We start from the raw sequence: 20,921 nt of genomic DNA, 5'->3' as shown, positions 1-20,921 counted from the left end.
GTTCTAGGGTTTTCTCTGTGTTTTCCTTGAACTGCCTCTCAATTCATTGAAGATACCTAAATATAATTCTTTTGAATTCCTTATCAGGGAGTTGCAATGCTGCATCTTCCTCAGGGATGTGTTTTGGGTCTGTATCCTGGTCCCTTGTTTCTTCTGGTTTATCTTGCTTCTTTGTGTGGACTGTGATGCTCTTTTGTCTCCAAGGCATTGTGATGTTTTTGTGTTTATGTTTAATTGGTGATTGTATGTTGGAGTGACTTGTCCACGATTTTTGTTTTCTTTGTATGTTATCTATGCAAGCAGGGTACTGTGGTCCTCTAGTCACTATCTGACAGCACTTACACACTTACCACCTGTCTCCTTTCCTGTTGTCAGCCTTTCATATGTCCCTGCCGACCTTGGCAAACAGAGCCTATTCTTAGGTCCTATTTTCGTTCAGGGTTTTCCACTAGTTGGTGCCTAATCCACTTCTGCATAGTTCCTGTCAAAGTTCAGGGCTCCAGGATTATCTTCTGTATCTCTGTCAATTGGTTTTTCTTTTCATTGTTGAAGAGAATCTGTGTTGCTTGTCTGCCTGTTCCTCCGTCTTACTGAAAGTGTCTGTTTTCGTATTGTTTTTGTAAAATATTCTAGAGTTTTGTCTGTATTTTCCTTGATTTTGTTGTGCTTTCCTTGATCTTTCTCTCAATCCATTGAAGGTACCTAAATAAAATTTTTCTTAATTCCTTATCAGGTAATTCCAATGCCATTTTTTTGTTAGGGACATTGTCTCACTCCTTATTTTGGTCCTGTGTTTGTACTACTTTATCTTGCTTCTTTCTATGAATTGAATTGTTGTTTCTGAAACATTGTGATATTATTGTATTTATATTTAATTGATGATAGTATGTTGCTGTGTTCACTCAGTTGTTTTGTTTTCTTTTGTTAATTTTGTTGATACATCCAAGTGAAAAGAACTTACATGCTACTCTGTTCACTAGTTTGGCAGCATCTAGGTGCTTACCACCTGTCTCCTGGTCGGTGTTATAGGGAATGAGAATGTGTGCACAGTTCTGTGTCTTCTGTTCATTTAGAGCAGTTCAGCTAGGTTGGGGTGGTTTGGGCTGCCATCTGTTGTCAGTCAGTTGATGCAGAAGCAGGTTGTGGCTCTCACCCAGTGGGTGAGGCTTTAAGAGGTATAAATGTGGTTGGATAGTGTAGTAGTTAAGGTTATGTGTCAACTTGGCTGGGCTGTGCTTTTCAGTAACTTGGCAATAGGATGTGGTTGTTCCCCATGGTGAGATAACAATCACTTCATGTGATTAACTATGAGAAGCTTTGAAGAAAGTCACTGGCTTTTTGGCACATTTGGGTCCTGCATTTGGCCAAGTCTTCATCTTCAGTTCCTGGACTTGAACCAGTGACCTACCTTGTTGGCTGCTGATTTTGGGATGATGCCATTTTATCTGCCAACCTTGTGTTTGTCAGCATCAACAGCCAGCAGAGCTAGGAGATACCTTCAGCTCCAGTGGGCTTGGAATAAGAGGCAAAGCTGAACCCCAAGGGTCAGGGGCCTTCACCCAGCCCCAACAGCCAGCATTCTGAATTCAGACTTCTAGCCTCCTAAACTGTAAAAGGATAAATTTCTATTTGTTAAAGCCATCCACTTGTGGTATTTCTGTATTAACAGCACTAGCAAACCAAGACAGTTAGTGTTGACACGATTGCTAATGCCCACTAGATGGTGCAAAAAAAAACACAACAAAAATGAAAATAATAAAACAAGAGAATAAACAAAGATTCAACAACCACAAAGAAAGAAGAGTAAAAATGGGAAGTACAAAAAGATGAGGAAAAGAAAAACTGGGAAGGCGGAAAATGAAAAGAGAACAAGGGAAAGAGAATAGTAAAAAAATAAAAGAAGAATACCAAAAGAAATATAAGTGATGGAAAAAAACAAAAAGAGTAAAAGAGAAAAAGGAGCACGACAAAGACAATAAAATACACAAGGGAAAGGAAAGAAAGAAAAAAGAAAGGAGAAAACTGGGGGGACAAAGCACCTGAGTGGTGCTCCTGCTAGCTGAGCTCAAAGCAGGGGATAGGTCACTGGTTCTGGAAGGAGTTCTTGGCTGCTTGGAAAGTGGCTACAGACATGACATTTAATCTGGTTTGGAGTTGCTGCTGGTCCAGAATGTGAGTCGGGGGTAAGGTATGACTGTATCTCTGTTCATCAGGAGGGTGTGGTAGTAAGGGAAATATCACACCTTTCTGGTCACCAGGTACCAGTGTGGGTGTATTCCAGTCCTCAACAAGTGGAGCTCATTATCAGGTTCCTGGCCTGATCAGAACACAGCTTGCAAAAATTCAAAATGCTACACTCTCAGGCCAGTTGGCAGTCACAGCTCTGTTTGTCTCCTTGTTCACTGTTTTCATTCAGTTTCTTCTAGTTGGTATTTGATCCACTTCTTTATCCTTTCCTTCAAAGCTCAGAATTCCAGGATTATTGTCTGTGTCTGTTTCATTTGGTTTCTCGTTTCTTTGTCAGGTAGCTTACATACATATTCTGCATCTTGCTAGAAGTCCCTAGATTGACTTTTAATTGCTCTGTTTTGCTGCACCAGTTATTGGACACTTCTGTAAACTTATTTGAAGTTGTAAGTGATTATAGGGCAATCCTACTTCCGTAGTGATACTGCCTCGGAAACCCAAGGAGGGGTCGCTATGAGTCGGGGCCGACTCGACGGCACATAACAACAACAACAAGTGATTATATAACCTGTCTTCTCCAAGAATTTGACATGTATTTTTAATGTTATATAAATGAATATCCCTGTTCCTGTTTAATTGATTCCAACTCATAACAACCCTATAGACATTGTAGAATGGCTGCAGAGGGTTTCCAAGGTTGAAATCTTTTTTGTTCTATTTTCTTTTTATTGTGCTCTGCGTGCAAATTTACAGAGCAGAGTTTGTTTTACATTCAACAGTTCATGTACATTTAGTTTCACTCCCCAGTTACCATCTCTAACCCTTAACCCACTGTCCTCCTCTCCCTTCCCAGTGATTCCCCCATTCCTGTGCCCTTCTTAGTTATGCACTCCTATCTGTCCAGCTTTTCCTCCATGTCACTGTTGCCCTTTTGGTGCCCCATGGCCAATGGCTTCAAGGCATGTGTTTCTGTAAAGTAGGTGGGTGCATGCTTCACCCTGGGTTTATTTATTTATTTATTTTGAGTGTTCTGCATGTAAGTCTTTCTCCTGTTGGGCTGAGACCAGCCCGTGGGAGTGAGTTTTATCCCAGCTTGAAGTGTGTCCCAGGGCCATAGTTTTGGGTGTCCTACTAGACTCCATCTGACCAGTATTTCTGGTCATTACTGTGTTGAATTTTGTTCCATGTTTTCCTCCCACTCTATCCAGGATCTCTAATTTTGATTCCTCTTTGAGTGGTTGGCATTGGTAGCCAGGCACCATCTGGTTCTTCTGGTCTCGAGGTCCATCATATTCTGTTGTTGTTGTTATTATTGTTAAGTGCCGTTGAGTCATTTTCGACTCATAGCGACCCCATGCACAGCAGAACAAAACACTGCCCAATCCCATGCCAGCCCCACAACCCCTGCTGTACTTGAGCCCATCATCGCAGCCACCATGTCAGTCCATCTCATTGAAGGCCTCCCCCTCTTTCGTTGACCCTCCACCCTACCAAGCATGACATCCTTCTCCAGGGAATGGTCCCTTCTGACAATATGACCAAGATAGCTGAGACGAAGGCTGGCCATTCTTGCTTCCAAGGAGCATTCTGGCTGCACTTCCTCCAGGACAGATCTGTTAGTTCTTTTAGCAGTCCATGGTACTTTCAGCATTCTCCGCCAGCACCACAACTCAAAAGCATCAACTTTTCTTAGGTCTTCCTTATTCATTGTCCAGCTCTCACATGCATACGAGGCAATTGGAAATATCATGGCTTGTGTCAGGCGCACTTTAGTCCTCAAGGAGATATCCTTGCTCCTCAGCACTATTCCCGTCATATTCTAGGGCTGATTATTTCCATATGCCCTTGGTTTTCTTCACTCCTCTTTGCTTCCAACAGTAGGAGACCATTAGCTGCACATTAGGTGGCCGCTGGAAAGCATTTAAAACCCCAGTCGCTACTCACCAAAGTAGGTTGTGGAAAAATATTTTTATGTATTATGTTGTGCCAGATGAGGCTGGTGTTCCCCAATACTATGGTCCTGAGTGCACAGATCTGGTAGTTCTCTCTCCCAAGGTGTCTGGCTGTCTCTGAGGGATTGCTCCAGGTCTGTCTTCTGTTGCTTCTGTAATGATTTTGTTTATTTTGTATCACTAGTATCTGTGCAAGATTATCCTCAGCTGAATCTATCATTGCTCTAGAGTCTATTCCTGTTCACCGACCCCCATCTGATCTTCTCAGTTGTCCGTATATTTTCCGTAGCCTGGTGTTTGGTGTTAGCGGTAATGCAGTATTGTGCATATACTGGTATTAGTCTCTGTCATCTATATCTTTTGTGCACAAGTTGGTATCTTCCCTTTCCCCAGTGTTATCATGCTACTCACAGACTCTTTCCATACCAAAGTAAAAATCTTTATGGAAGCAGACTACCACTTCTTTCTCCCCTGGAGTAGCTAGTGGTTTCAAACTGCCTACCTTTAGGTTAGCAGCTGAGTACTTTAATCACTGTCCCACCAGGGTACCACAAACGAATATAGTAGCATAATAAATTAAATACTTAGAGTTGTGCTATAGTAAATATCACTCTGCTGTCAGCTCTAAAACTGACATTAATTTTAAAGCAGTAATAAAACAGGAACTACTCTTAACTAGATATTTTAATGCACTAAAGATACACTTACTGTCTATTTTAAAGAAATCAAGTTTTACCTCATTTTCAAATTCTTGGATATTATTTCAAGGACTTGTGTTGGTACAGTGGTTAAGCACTCAGCTGCTAGTGTCTCCTGGCAATTCGTTCCTGTAAAGATTATAACCTAGAAAGTTCTATTATGTCACGTGAGGTCACCATGAGTCAAAAATTGACTCAATGTCACCTAATAACAACAGCAACAAGGGTTGTATCAAGGATTATGGGAATCTTGGTGATTTAATAGTATTTTATGGTCATGAACCAAGGTGTCCTGCTTTAATTTATTCTTAAGAGTTGGATAGGATTACGTTCTAAGTACTATAAGAACCTTTCAGTCTGGAATCTGTGCACTAAACTGTCATTGTCTAAGTATCCCTGGAGAATATTAATTTTATGCATATAATACCTGGAGAGTTTACAGGTAATGTAGTTAATTCACCATGTCAATAAGATTGTATTTGTGAAAGCACTTTGAAACACTTAAACTGACACAAGCTGATGCAAACTCAAATTTGCTGATTTCAGCATTTTAATATTCTGTTGTTTTTATCTTTGCTTTTTGGTGTATTACATTGCTGGTGGTAGTGTTTAAATATTTAAGATTTTTTATTTAAAGGAAAGGTTATTATACCCTAGTGTTCATTGCTGCATTATTCATAATAGCCAAAAGGTGGAAAAAGCCTAATTCTACCAAAACAGATGAATGGCTAAACAAAATGTGGATTATCCATACAATGGAATATCATTTTACCATAAAGAGATAAAAAAAAGTTCTAATACGTGCTATATCATGGTTGAACCTTTACAACATTATGCTAAGTGAAATAATCAAATACAAAAGGACAAATACTATTTGATCCCTCTTACATGAATTATCTAGAATAGACAAATTTATCGAGACCAAGGTAGATTAGTGGTTACCAGGCGGTGAGGGGGAGTGAAGGAATGGGAATTATTGCCTAATGGGTATTGAGTGTCAGTTTGATGTCATAAAAAAAAAAAAAGTTGTAGAAATAGAGAGTGGTGATGGTTGCACAACACTGAATTTAATTAATGTCACTGAATTGTTCATTTGAAAATGGTTAAAATGCCAAAATTTTCATTACATTTTCTTACCGCAGTAAAATAATGTTTTAAAAAAAAGGTGGGAGAAACGCAATCAAAACTGAAACTCAAACCATCCACCAGTGAAGAGTGCTTAGATGATGCCACCTGCCACACTGAGATTGGTTTGAACCAGATAAAGAAGCCCCACTCAAACTTTAACTGGCCTACTTTATTCTAAAAGTAACCTTTTTTTCATTTTTGAAGCATGGGAATCCTGACCAGTTGTCTTAGCCAAACTACACAGAAGTATACTAGAACTTTCTTAATGCACTGTGTTTGTGTTAAGGCCATATAATGTCGTAACCATAAAAAGAAAATGGATTCTAGACTTATCCCTACATTCGACTTCCACCTCTGCCACTTGTTGTATGAGCAAATAATTTTAACGTCTCGATTCTCTTTTATTATCTGTAAAATGGGAATAGCAATACTTGCCTCCAAGCATTACGGGGAGGATTAATTGCAATAAAGCTTATAAAACATAGATAATATTACTTCATTTGCTGCTGTAGCTCTTGCTGTTGTTGTCTGGTGGTTGTTATATTTTTTGGTATTGTTAAGATACTGTTTTTCATCAACTTTATGAAACAACTTGAGAATTAAAGTTTTTCTATATCAAAGGGGAGTAATGGCAGTTGAATTTTTAATGTATATTAATATGATGATTCAGAATGTCCTGAATGTTTGCTGAATCACATCTGGTTCTCTAACATATAGCACCTACTTTGTTAGATAAAATGAATTAGTACTCAAACATTTAGAGAAATTTGGAAAATGAAGGCACTACTAAAAAACCTAAAATGTATAAAAATGCTGTTGTCTAAAGCAGGGAGTATATAAATAACCTTTGAAAGTTAAAATTTCTTTCATGGCATGTTAACTATCAGATAAGATTGGAATCTCAGCTAACTATTGACACTTCTTTCCAGGTTTGGAGTTTTGTGATTATTAAGTAAAAGGACCTAGTTGGTGTTGAGATTTAATAGCTATTATTATTTTTATTATTCTTAGTTTTAGATTATATATGTCTAAATAATTTTTTATATAAGAGGCCAAACACTCACTGCTATCAAAGAACCATAGTTTAAGAGCTTTCCCTTCCCTGATTAAATCATCCCACCTTTCCTGTTTGTCAGTCCCAGCATCAGCATAGTCAAGTGGGTGAGGATTTCCCAGCTAGGTCAGCTTCAGCCTCTGCTGGGCCTGGAGGAGGACACTTGAAAGAAAATTGTAAACAAGTAGTTTAAAAACTGTGTACTAATTTTAAAAAACAAACTTCTCTGTTTACGTTGGGTTATTAATTCCATATCCTACACTGGGAAGATTCTGAAGAAATCTAAAATAACATAATACTGTGTGAGCCTGCATGAGCATGTGTGTGGGTTGTATGCCTGTGTAAATGTTTGTGTTTTGGTATGTTTTATGATTAACTATCTTCCCAATGGAATAACCTATGTCAAGTGCATACCTCTGGTATATATACTAAGAGAAGAAGAGAAAATATACTGCTGGGTTACCTATCATTTTAATACACTAGTAAAAGAGAAATACTAAATAAGGAATGACTGAAGGTTTTGAATTATGCTGTCTTTGTTAATTTTGTATAATATTTTTTTAAAATGACATTCTAAAGGGAGCAGTAATCGTTTAATAAATTAGAAAACTCTTTTTGCTTTTCTTCTCCATATTTTCTGAAGTTAATATTAACCAAAGCATTTGTCCAAGCTTTATTTATCTTTCATCTATTAGGAATAATTCTTTTCTGCTATAAGGTATATACAGAGGCACCCTGGTGGTGCAGTGATTAAACTACTCAGCTGCTAACCAAAATGTCAGCAGTTCAAACCTACCAGCCGCTCTGTGGGAGAAAGATAATTGCAATCTGCTTTCATAAAGATTTACAACCTGGGAAACCCTGTGGGATAGTTGTGCCCTATCCTACAGGGTTGCTGAGTCAGAATCGACTTGCTGGCACTGGGTTCAATTGGAGTAAGGTATACAGCATTCAAGGTAGATAATGGCCTAGGAGGTCTTTTCAAGCAGCATCAGTAAGATTTTGAATAACCTTTTTACCCTTACCCGCAAATTCCACTGTGGAGGCATGTGTGAGAGTATAATGTACCATTTGATCTTAAATTGCTCTAGAGTTGTCCAATAGAAGAATTCAACACCACACTGGGATGTTGTGTGACTGGTTAATGTTTCTGTCTCTTGTGGAAAACAGTAGTTCAAAGATGGATTCAAGAACAGTTGCATATTCAGCTTTTTGGTTCATACTGAATATGAGCTATGCCCCTGGCTATTTTTAAATGTATCTCTGCAACTCTACTCCATATTTGGAAATTACTCCTTTAATAATAGCATAATGGTGGTGATGATAAATATAACCTAGGTTTCTTTCTTACTTGGATCCCAGTATTCTGATACCTTACTAACTCAAGGAGTCATAGATAAAATATTGTAGAACCATAGAAGTCTCATTCTTTTAAAAACTTTGATGTAAAAAATATTTTTAAAATAATGTACCTAAATAATAAATTACATTGTGGACGATTGGATCTCTTTAAAAAGATTTTATTTTGGAAGCAGCTTTAAGCCAAAAACTGATTTTTTAAAACTATAAAATTATATATACATACACATATTATCTGTCGAACTAATTACATTTTCAAAATTCTTACTTAATTTCTTATTAAGATTCAACTTTAAGATTATTGGGGGAAAAAGTCCTTAATGGGCTAGAAGTTAAAAGTATATTGGACATTTTTCCTACATGGATAAAAGTCACTAATACTAAGTAGTCATGAATTTTCACAATTTCTAGTCCTGTTGTCTTATCTTGCAGTCCTCCTGTTCCTAAATGATACCACTACTTTTATACTTTTTATTTCATGAAAATCTTCAAGTTAGTTTGTGTCATTGGCTGTGCCATGTGGGAAGAAATACAGAATTTTAAATAAAGGCAGTGACATATACCACATGAAATTATAATATTCAAGAATATGACTTTATAAATTTAAATCAACATAAACTAAGTACTCAAACTTATTAAATTGATGGCATTGAAGTGTTTTCACAGCTGAAACTCAAGTCAGCTTCTTCCTTTCTCCTTGAAGTACTCTGAATTTTTTCTGCATGCTCTTTTCTAACATCTAATAAAATGTTTTTAAATACACAGGCTACTTGCATGATATTTTGAATTTGCTCTATTTAAATTGAATTTAACTATATGTAAAGCATGTAAACAGTACATAAAACTTGTGGTGAAATAGGTTTCTTCAGAAAATGTGTTTAAAATGTTTCAAAATGTAGGAATTTATATTTTAGTATAGTGGGTAGTAACTTTTTTACGTGTTCTTAAAAGTTTACTGGCCCCTTTGATCTAATTTGGATAGAGAACCTACTAATGATTACACTTAAGAATCAAGGAAAAAACAATATGCATTTTCCCAGTGCTTGTTTAATAAATATTTCTGGAATGTTGACAAAAGCAACTTATGATTCTTTGAAAAACATTCTTTTATTGATATTTTAAGTTTGTAATTAGTTTTTTATTTTGGTTTCAATACATTTGAGTCTTTGGGATTTTTTCCTCCTTCTCCAGGCACAAAATAGTGGTTTGTGCCCTAATTGATTCTAGAATTAATTTTATCATTATAAAAGCATTGAAATATTTTGTGCTGTTTATTGCCAAAGAATTTATCAGCAAGCACATGTAATATTCTGTGTCATGGAAAAAAATTCAGAATAATTACTACAGTCCTATAAATTATAGTCTTTGCGAAAATAAATGTATACTTCTAGTTAAAATGGAAAAGAAAATATTGTATAGACAGGAACAATTTTTTGTAATGTGTTTTTCTTTCTCTTCACTCTCTAGGCCTTTGTAAGAAATGCCAATTAGTATTAACTAAAATTTTCCTTTGGTGTAGTATTTCTAAATCAAAACCTTGTAATCTGAGTTAATTTCTCAGGCATTGTTTTATAAACCTGGGTTGTCTGCTACTAAGTACCATGTTGTTGTTGTTAAGTGCCATCGAGTCGTTTCCGACTCATAGCGACCCCATGCACAGCAGAACGAAACACTGCCCGATCCTGCGCCAGCCCCACAATCCCTGCTATAGTTGATCCCATCATCGCAGCCACCGTATCAATCCATCTTGTTGAAGGCCTCCCCCTCTTTCATCGACCCTCCACCCTACCAAGCATGACATCCTTCTCCAGGGAATGGTCCCTTCTTACAACATGACCAAAATAGGTGAGACGAAGTTTGGCCATTCTTGCTTCCAAGGAGCATTCTGGCTGCACTTCCTCCAGGACAGATCTGTTAGTTCTTTTAGCAGTCCATGGTACTTTCAGCATTCTCCGCCAGCACCACAACTCAAAAGCATCAACTCTTCTTCAGTCTTCCTTATTCATTGTCCAGCTCTCACATGCATAGCAGGCGATTGGAAATATCATGGCTTGTGTCAGGTGCACCTTAGTCCTCAAGGAGATATCCTTGCTCCTCAGCACTTGAAACAGTTCCTTCGCACTTGACTTTCCCAATGCTACACGTTGTCTAATGTCCTGACTGCTGCTTCCATTGGCATCGATTGTAGAACCAAGCAACGTGAATTCTTTGACAACTTCAATCTTCTCTCCATTTATTGTGATGCTGCTCATTGGTCCAGTTGTGAGGATTTTTGTTTTCTTTATACAGAGACGTAATCCATACTGCAGACTGTATTCTTCAACCTTCATCAGTAGGTGCCTTAAGTCCTCCTCGCTTTCAGCAAGCAAAGTTGTATCATCTGCATATCTCAGGTTGTTAATGATTCTTCTTCCAATCCTGATACCACGTTTTTCTTCATCTAGTCCAGCTTCTTGGATTATTTACTCAGCATATAGATTGAATAAGTGTGGAGACAGAATACAACCCTGACACACTCCCTTCTTGATTTTAAACCATGTAGTGTCCCCTTGTTCTGTTCGAACGACAGCCTCCTGGTCAAGGTACAGATTCCTCATGAGTACAATCAAGTGCTCAGGGATTCCCATTCTTCTCAATGTTGTCCATAATTTGTCATGATCCACACAATCAAATGCCTTTGCATAGTCAATAAAACACAAGTAAACATCTTTCTGGTATTCTCTGCCTTGAGCCAAGATCCATCTGACAACAGCTATGATATCCCTTGTTCCACATCCTCTTCTGAATCCGGCTTGAACCTCTGGAAGTTCTCTATCAATATACTGCTGCAAACATTTCTGAATTATCTTCAGTAAAATCTTACTTGCATGTGATATTAATGATATTGTTCTATAATTTCTACATTCTGTGGGATGGGCACAAATATGGATCTCTTCCAGTCAGTTGGCCAGGTAGCTGTCCTCCAAATCTCTTGGCATAGCTGAGTGAGTGCCTCCAATGGGGCATCTGTTTGTTGTAATATCTCAATTGGTATGCCATCAATTCCCGGAGCCTTGTTCTTCGCCAGTTCTTTCATTGCAGCTTTGACTTCTTCCTTCATTACCATTGGTTCTAGATCATATGCCACTTCCTGAAATGGATGAAGATCGATCAGTTCTTTTTGGTACAGTGACTCTGTGTATTCCTGCCATCTTCTCTTGATGTTTTCTGCATCATTCAATATTTTGCCCATAGAATCTCTCAATATTGCAACTTGAGGCTTAAATTTTTTCTTCAGTTCTTTCAGTTTGAGAAATGCTGAGCATGTTCTTCCTTTTTGGTTTTCAGACTCCAGGTCTTTGCACATTTCATTATAGTAATTGGCTTTGTCTACTCGAGCTGCTCTTTGAAATCTTCTGTTCAGCTCTTTTACCTTTTCATTTCTTCCATTTGCTTTAGCGATTCTACGCTCAAGGGCAAGGTTCAGAGTCTCCTCTATCATCCACTTTGGTCTTCTCTTCTTTTCTTGTCTTTTTAGTACTAAGTACCATAGAAAGCACATTACTTGCTAGAAAAGTCTGAGTCTCACTTGGCTACTGTTGCTTTAGCTAATTGCTTTCTCCTACTTTGCTGCTACAGTCATTACAAGCAGTACTGTAATATGTTTTCTTAATAGGGAAAAGAAAAATGTTTTCCCAAAGGCAAAGACAAACTGGTTTTTCAGTTGTACCAAAGTCTGGTTGGCTTCCTAAATGGTCTCTCTCCTTTGTCCACAGATATAAAAGTATGAGCTTTCTGATGTATTTGAACTGTTTTTTTCTAGGTTATCTCAGTCCATAGGCACAGGTCTATGGATGTCTACTAGGACATCCTGCAGAAGGGCCAAGGGACGTTTCTCAAGAAGACCCAGCAGCCACCCATTTAGAAGCTTGCTCTTTCCAGATCACACACTGAAAACACTGTCCAGTTCTGACTTGCTAGAGTAGGAACAGTCTTATGCTTTAAAAAAAAAATTATTGTTTCGTTTACCTATTTACCAGTTTCCTTTGTGATGCCAGACAACAAAAAAAAAGTTAGGGGAACTTACCATTAATGTGCTGTGGAAATCCAAGGCCAAGGTGTTAATATGAAGCTATGGTTTATTTTCTAGCTTGAAGCGTGAGTATTTATGATTGTTAATATTTTCTCCAGTCACTTCTTCGTTTTGCTTTTTTAGGTGAAAGGTGTCCTCTTATTAGTGATTTATTTTATTTATATAAAGCTGTTTTCTTTTTAAAACTATTGTAATGGATGTTCTGACCAAGGTATGCTATTGTGCATCACATAAATTGATCATGCCTTCTTTTTCTAGGCAGCACAAATTGTGCTAATCTCTCTGTTTGAATTGAACACTCCTGAGTTTACCATGTTACTTGGTGCCTTGCCAAAAACATTCCAGGATGGTGCCACCAAACTCCTACATAACCACCTGAAGAATTCTAGTAACACCAGTGTGGTGAGTGTATTGGGTCACAGTAAGTGCCTGTATACTCAGACTATAACCTCTGCATGTCTGTTGTCTAGAACCTATCTAATAAAATAGCCTGTTTCTTTAGTCTTTTTCAGTAGATTGTAAGCATCTCCTCAAGATTGGGGGCCAGTCTGAACCTGCTATATCCATAGCCACTTCATAAGCATTTTATGAATGAATGAATAAACCTGGTATTTAAACGTGGCCTTTTTCTTAGGTTGTTCAATCCATTGAGTTTTTAATAGGTCATTTAACTAGTTATTTGTTCATTAATTGAATTAATCTTATTTGCAACACTACAAAATGCAAATGCCCAATTATGTCTGCTACTCTAGCATAACCAACATCAGTCATTCAACACCAGGAATGCCTATATAACAGTTTAGCATTTTTCTATTTATATGTACTTTAAATTGGCCTTATTATTCAGGGATGGGTGGGATTGTACATATTTTACCCATTTTTTTACATGGGGGTTAAAAGGCCAGTAAGGATTGGAACTATATTCTTTGTACAATTCTAGAATAATGGTGCTTATTCTGCCTTTGCCCAGGGCTCTCCAAGCAATACAATTGGCCGGACTCCCTCCAGACACACCAGCAGTAGGACCAGTCCCCTAACGTCACCCACCAACTGTTCCCATGGTGGTTTGTCTCCAAGGTAATGTCCTTTTAACAGAAGTGAAGAAAACTATAAAGTACCTTAATGTCTATCCAACCTATTTCTAGATTTTAGGATCCAGCTTAATAATATTTAAAAAGAGTGTTGGGTCTCAGCAGACCACAGGTTCTATCCTTACTCAAACTATGTAGTCTTAACTATGTATATAGTCTTGGGCAAAGTGCCTCATTTATATTGCAAAATGAACAGCTTATGTTAAATGTTCTCTGAGGTCCTTCCAAACTCTACATACTCTGTAGTATCTTAGATTTTAAGTACTCTAGTACTTACAGATTTTAAAACTAAAAGTTGTAGTTAGTACTGCTTTACATAGAATCCATGTACAAATTCATCATCTGTTCTCTAAGTGATGGAAGAACATGAAGGTATTTAGTCTTCCATGAAAACACTTTTTAATCAGTCCATACCAAATCTGGGCTAGTTTTCTATCCAAGTAGCCATTCCAAGCCTACTTGCTATCATTATGAGCTGCTCTTTGAAATAGAATGTCACTCTGAAGGACTATGATTTAGAACCTAAGAACTAAAATTTCAGACTTAGGTTGTGACTCTGTAAACACTGGCCTTATAGAACCTATACAGTGACTTAAAAAGAGAAACCATTATGTCTAGGGATCTTTAGATAATACTTCTAAGACCAGAGCCTTAGATGCCTCTGCATGGTGGCTTTAGTGACCCACTCACATGTGCTGGAGTTAGCATGGCCCCACTCAGAACAGAATTGCTCTGAACCCTGTAGGCCAGAACTTTGAGGAGAGAGCCAGTGTCTGGACCTGCAAGGATCACACAGGCTGTGCTTATTTAGAAAAAGTCCAGCTTTTGGAGATTACTAACAACAAAAATGCAGCTTTTGTCCTGTGAGTTGCTTACATCAAGATCTTAAAAGTAAAAGAAAACACTGCAAGTATACTTTTTTTCCTTTAAGGGTTACTTCTTTTCTAGGAAGATATCAAAACTAAAGTGCTTTTAAATTTAGATTTCTAAAGTCTACCAGACTCCATTCTTACCTACTGAAGTTCTCTTCAGTTTTTCCACTTATTCTATAGAAAGTTTGAAACATGTTAAATTTGTATATTTTCTTGTTGAAACAAAGTATTTTACCTACCTATACAAAAACCCACTGTTGTCAAGCTGATTCCAACTCGTAGCAACTTTCTAGGACAAAGTAGAAGTATCCCATAGAGTTTCCAGGGCTGTAAATCTTTATGGAAGCATAATGCTGCCACATCTTTCTCCCATGGAGCAGCTATTGGGGTCAAACCACCTACCTTTTGGTTGGCAGCTGAGTACTTTAACCTCTGTACCACCAGAGCTCCTTTATGTACCTGTAGTGCCTTACTATTTATATTGCTCTGTGTTTAACATCCAGATGTTCCCTGTACTGTATTTATGTATAATGGATTACAGTATTTGGTCTCCAACTTTGGTCTATGTGGTCATAATTTCAACAGGTTGTTATAATTAGGCAATTGAGATCAGAAACTAATGGAAATATGTCTGACTTCCCCCAGGTGTGACTGGATAACTGTTTTTATTAATACTAACATCTATACTTAAGGTATATATGGCTTGTCTTCAATTACCAGAATCTAGTGTTGACAGTAAAATCATTACATATTCTTTCCTGATAGGGTAACATATAGAAAACTTGTATTCTCTGTAAATTGTTGCCTTTGTCTAGAAGTGATACTTCTGTGACAGTAATTGAGAAATGTATAATTGAGAAATTCTATAATAAACAGTTCATATTTCTTATCTTTTAGTAATTTCATTATTAGTTACCACATTCTTTATTTAGGTAATAAGCAAAAAGTAAACTTCAAATTAAGTATTTTATTACTGTATGTGCTAATAGTCTAAGTAGAAGATTTGTGGGAACTGCTAGCAAGTTCTACAGTATAGAATCTCAGCTATTTCTCTGAGCACTGCTCTTGAAACTTTAATTTTCTTTGATTTTGTCATTCTTTTGAATGATCTTGACCATATGATGTTAATTTTTCATTCTTAAGGACAAAAGTTATTGCCTATGCTTAGTCTTAACTTTAAACATCAAAATGAACTTTTTTTTAAAATCCAAAAATTCAATATTCAGATCATGGTGATAACAGGGAAATATTCTAAAATGATGAACTAAACCAATTTAATAGTTTTTTTAGAATGTCAGTAGTCAGGAACTAATTTTTACCAACCCAGGAGTATCTATAGATACTATAGATTGAGAATCTATAGATAGCAGGTTCAACTTTCGTACGATATTCCATTAATTATTGTTCCTGTGTGAAGAAAGAATTATTGCTTTTGATTAACTAATAAACAAATACTGCTTGGTTTTCAGAAAAATTTATGACTAGGAAGTTTTCATCATTAAACACACATTTGTATTTTTGCTCATTTTACCTAGTGTGATTTTATGGTAAATAGAAAGCATAGTAGAAAAATACTTGAAATCCATTCCCTTTTTTAAAAAAAAAAAAGTATATGCAGTTCTTACTCTTGTCTGTTGTACATTCTTGGCAAACATGTAACTGGATAGATAATCTGTGTCCCTAGCAAAAGAAGTAATTATATAGGTAGGATTTTCATTTCATCCATCCACAGACCAGCAGTATCCACACCGAATCAGAGTGAGATTAACTGTGAGCAGGTGCTGGAGCATATGCTTTGTCTCTTGACCCTTTTGCAGAGCTCCAGCCTGCAATAGTTACCCATATTCTTCTTGGACCTCTACCCTGACTCCATGTGTGACTTAGAAAGCCTTTAGATCCTTCTATTCCTCGGTGACCTGTTATTTCCACATCTCAATTTCCTTACAAAATAGAGGCCATAACTGTCCTCAGGGTGACTAACTAGCTTTGTACATAATACCTGAAGGGACTTAACAGTGAGCAGGGTTACTCTGTAGTAACATTTGTAGTCTCAGCCCTATGGCCTCATGTCATGATTCCAGCCAGTTCAGTTCCCCCTTTTTTTAGCCTCTCAGGCTCAGTTCTTTTGAACTGTTAGAACTTTTTGCCAGGGCCTCTGCAAGCCCAGATAGCCTAGTGACGTTTGTGAATTGAACAGGAATGCCTACATTCTTCAGTGAAATTTAATTTTCATGTTAAGTGGTAGAAACAGAGGAATTAGATTTTTTATTACTTCTATTCTGAGCTGGCCAGCTGAAACTTAATGTTCTAGCCCTCTAGTTAGTTGTGCTCTTGTTCTCTCAGAAAGAAACCCCTTGTAGCAGCCTCAGAATGCCATTTGATTGGATTCCAGCTTCGAAGAACACACGATCCCTTCCATGCTTGAGTGCTTTAGTCAGAATAGCAAATTTTCTAACTCTTTCCCTATTGTACTACCTCTGGTCACTTTCAAATTAAGACCTCATAATTCCTTCTTTGGTTCTTCATAAAATAATTGATGAGTTATCTGAAACAGTATCCATATTTTCTTGTGTAAGTGCTTATAATGCCCTTCCTCAAACACATACACGTGTATACACACACTGCAAATCTCATATGGTTTTAAAAATTGAATGCATCCCATCCTTGAGAGTGGAAAGAATAAAACAGTCTTACTGAGAAACAAATTGTAAAACAAAATTTGTTTATTTTCTCTGTATGGTAAAGTAGTTAATTTTGCTCCAATTAATTTTGATAGAACTTTCTCAAGGAAAGAGGAGCCACTAAGACACTTGAATATATAGTGTCTTTTTACCCTTTCCCCTTCCCCTTTGCCTTTTTTGTTTCTCTTTCTGACTTTCCTCTTCTGATCACTGCAGTCGGTTATGGGGTTGGAGTGCCGATGGGTTATCGAAGCACCCACCTCCCTTTTCTCAGCCTAACTCAATCCCCACCGCTCCCTCCCACAAGACTCTCAGGCGCTCTTACTCTCCCAGGTAACATGCTACCTGTTATAGTTGTCTGAGGTGTCACAATATTATTGCATTTCCAAGGTCGTCTCAGTTCTTTTAAAAAGCCTCTCAGCTGCCTCCAGTGTTACCCCTGCTTAGACTGGCAGGAGTAGAATTTTGATGAGAATGTATGTAGATCTTTGTTGAATCTCACAAATATGGCTCCTGTATGTCAGAACAACAGCTGACCATTTCATCAGCTGATCAGAATCCATCAACTTCTGCTATTGGGAACCTCTCAGCCCAGTGCAGTGCTCAGCTCCAGCAATTGCTTAGAAAATGCTTATTGACTAGTTCACCTGTGAAATCGAAGCAGGTGACAGTGGACACTACTTTCTGACCATTTTTCTTAGATCTACAAGGCATTCCCACTATGAAACAAATGAGACCTGTTCTTTCCCAAACCACACATAGCTATCCATCATATGGACTGACTTCTTTCATCATGTGCTACCATGTAGTGACAGTCAGAAAGCACAGATCCAGAAAGGAAACTCTGAGAAGTGCATTCCTTGTTGCATCTCACTAAAGGTGCCCTGCTGGTAGGCAAGAGAGCCGTCAATGACCATACAAGTCACCTTCAAAGTTCTGAGTGAAGCTTATGGCCACTGGTTGAACATGATTAAGCTATGAGTCTAGAAGGAGAGGTAGGGCTTCCCTCAGCTGTTTAGACAGATGATAAATCTGTGGTATAAAGAAGGCTCCATGTACATGCTCAAGCAGATACCCATTTGAGGACCTTTTGAGTGCTTTTGCTTGAGGTCCAAAGCCCAGAGAACCTGAGCTTACATACTCAGAATGCAGACAGTACCATTAAGCTGAACATGCATGCTCTGGTAGGACAAGGGTAAATAAAGTGTGATATTTTAAATGCTTCATAGGAAGCTTTTATGTAGGAGATTTGCATTCCTAGTTTTGTATCCTCAACATAGCATAACTAAACGAGTCAACTAAATATCTTTCTGTTGAAACTCATAGATCTCTAAAAGTTGTACAGAGAATCCCAAAGTCTACAGAAAACCCTAAAATGAATGTTTCTACAGATACAGTGTTTAGGGCAAGCAGTCAATGAGATGATTACTATCTTTAATGTTAATATACCATGTCGTTGCCTTTTTTGAAAGGTAGCATTGCTTCAGAATATAAGCTCAGTTTAAATGTCTTCCAGTATACTCACTTGTATGCCGTCAGGGACACAAGCTCACCCCAACTAGTCTTCCCACCCATCCATCAATACTCACCCTCCAGAGGACATCCTGTTTCTAGAATCATCTTTCAAATGCACTCACACTTAAATTTGTTGATATAACTCATCTAATAGACAATGCTTAATAAATACTTGTGGCTTCTGTTAACCATAGGAGAGAGAGTTGACTAGATATTTTTAAATTTAGAAAAGCTGTCATTACATAAAACTAAGGAACTCCATGTCTGTCTCTTGCACTATGCCAAAATACTACTGACTTTATAACAAGCAACATTTATTCTATACCTATGATCTCTTTCCTATAAAATGGCAAGGAAGAAACCTCAGCACATTCCTGTTTTAGTTTTTCTTTCTTTGGAGACTTGGCCCCACATACCTCTGCATCCATGACCCAGGGACTTTACCAGGCAGGTACTGGGCTTTGTGACAAGACAGACTACTAGGCAGATGAAAGGTTGGGGCTTATCTAACTACATCTCTTCTAAGTAAAGCGGCTGAGTCCCTCTCACCTGCTCTTATACATGGCTTGTCATGACACTGTTGTCTGCGACACCCTGGATTATGGCATTTGTGTGAATTCCCTCTTTTCTGTGTAAAATGAGGGTTCTGTAGGTGTTGATTCTAACAAAAGATAAATCAAGCCAAAACATAAAAATAGTAGCACTGTCTGTTTCCTGTTAGAGGGAAACACCTATGTCTCTCACCTGGAGCTCACAGTATTAGCTTAGTACCAAGGAAATACTTCAGATCTCAAGCTAGTAAGTCTAAAAGAAGTGGCACCACAGATTGTGCTTGGTTGTACACATAGTACTTCCTAAATGGGAAGTTTGAGTAAGAATAAGGAACAGTAACAGGCAGGATATTTTATTTTCTTATTTTAAAAAGAGGCTACTAGTAAAGTTATACAAACCAAAATGAAATATTTTAAGTATGTTCAGGTTAAGAATAATGAAGTGAATTATCTGAACACTAATATTTTTTAGAGCGACATATGGAAAATAATATTGTGACATCCCTTCAAAAGTTGAACATTCTGCCAGACTTCTTTTTGTCCATTCTGTCATTCTTCCAGTTTGTTGTTTTTGTTTCTGCATGGGCTATGCTATTATTTTTGGTTGTTATGATTTAAAATATTTTCAGGTATTTTTAACATCTTGTATATATTTTTTTTTGTTTGAACCATACTTAGTCCTTATATATAAACAATAGCGTACTGGCCAGATGTATAAATGCCTTTGTTCATACATAAAGCTAGTATTGTGGTGTTTTCAGAGAAGAAAGACAGGGACACCTTGCTCTTCAGTCATGCTTTCTTCACATAAAAGGGATATTGCCTTTGGACTGCCTCATAGACAGACAACCTTGTGAACTCAGAAGAGATTGAAGTCTTGAATTGTGTTCAAATTTTTAGTCCACCTCCTGTCAGTATATACATGAAATTTCAGCTGTAAACATGTTCAGGGTTCACATTTCTTTTTCATTTGATGCCAGAACCAGTCTTTGAGTTGGTGTGTATTTTTGTGAACTCTCCAGGTACAGTTGGGGGTGTGTATTTCCTTTCTTTCATCAGGTAAGAATAAAGGAATCTACCTGGGCCATTTTTGTAATTTTTTAATTCTCTCAGAGATGGTAGATAGTTTTCATCTCTGAGAGTGAGTTCAGATCCTATGCTCAAGCAGAACCTAAACTGCTTTAGAAAACACCTGGATCATTGCAACCTCAAGCCAGTAGAAGTCTGGCTACCTCAAGTGAGACCTGTCTAGATCTTGTCGTGGTGTTCAGTCCAAACTTTAAAAAAAAAAAAAAAAGAAGAAGAAAGGGGAGTAAGTGTTACTGGTTTTTAAGTACAGGAAACTGCATCTTATTCCTATGAGATTGATTTTATTACCTTTAGAAAAGGGTTCTCACCAGTGGGCACCTAGTTTCTTCAGCATTTTCTCTTTTGAAGAATAGAGAGATCACTTTTCTTTGGGCCACAAAAATGTTATATGCTTACTTATTTACAATCAGGAATTCCTAGAGTATCCCTGACACTACCTAGTAGAGCCGTGGCTTTCTTATTTCTTCTTGAATACTTTCTTGAAAAAAGTGATATTTAAGCTAAATCACATTTTTTTGACTTGCCCTTGGTTTGTCTGTTGCTTCAACTTTTGCTGTCTTTTTACTGGTATATCCATCTCATGCTTTTCCTTCAGTATTTTCTGTGAGGGACAGCAAATAGTTGTTTTGTTTTTAGGTGCCTCTGTTTCAGTCCACTTTTCAAGCATCTTAG

At 37.5% G+C, this 20,921-nt stretch overlaps 1 protein-coding gene across 1 annotated transcript in view; it reads left to right on the top strand.

Moving 5' to 3' along the window:
• The window catches only part of CLASP1 (cytoplasmic linker associated protein 1), a 416,010-nt gene that overhangs the window by 313,492 nt on the left and 81,597 nt on the right, over positions 1 to 20,921 (top strand). The window contains exons 30-31 of the mRNA XM_042780565.1: positions 12,709 to 12,852; positions 13,421 to 13,527. Of these exons, the coding sequence (XP_042636499.1) occupies positions 12,709 to 12,852; positions 13,421 to 13,527 (251 nt within the window). The remainder of the gene's footprint in view (positions 1 to 12,708; positions 12,853 to 13,420; positions 13,528 to 20,921) is intronic.

Source organism: Orycteropus afer, unplaced genomic scaffold, assembly GCF_000298275.1.
Source record: "Orycteropus afer afer isolate SDZICR_OR568_19922 unplaced genomic scaffold, OryAfe1.0 scaffold00004, whole genome shotgun sequence".
NCBI classification, from domain to species: Eukaryota; Metazoa; Chordata; class Mammalia; order Tubulidentata; family Orycteropodidae; genus Orycteropus; species Orycteropus afer.
The sequence above is the reverse complement of the archived record's forward strand: the minus strand, read 5'-3'. Positions and strand labels throughout refer to the sequence as shown.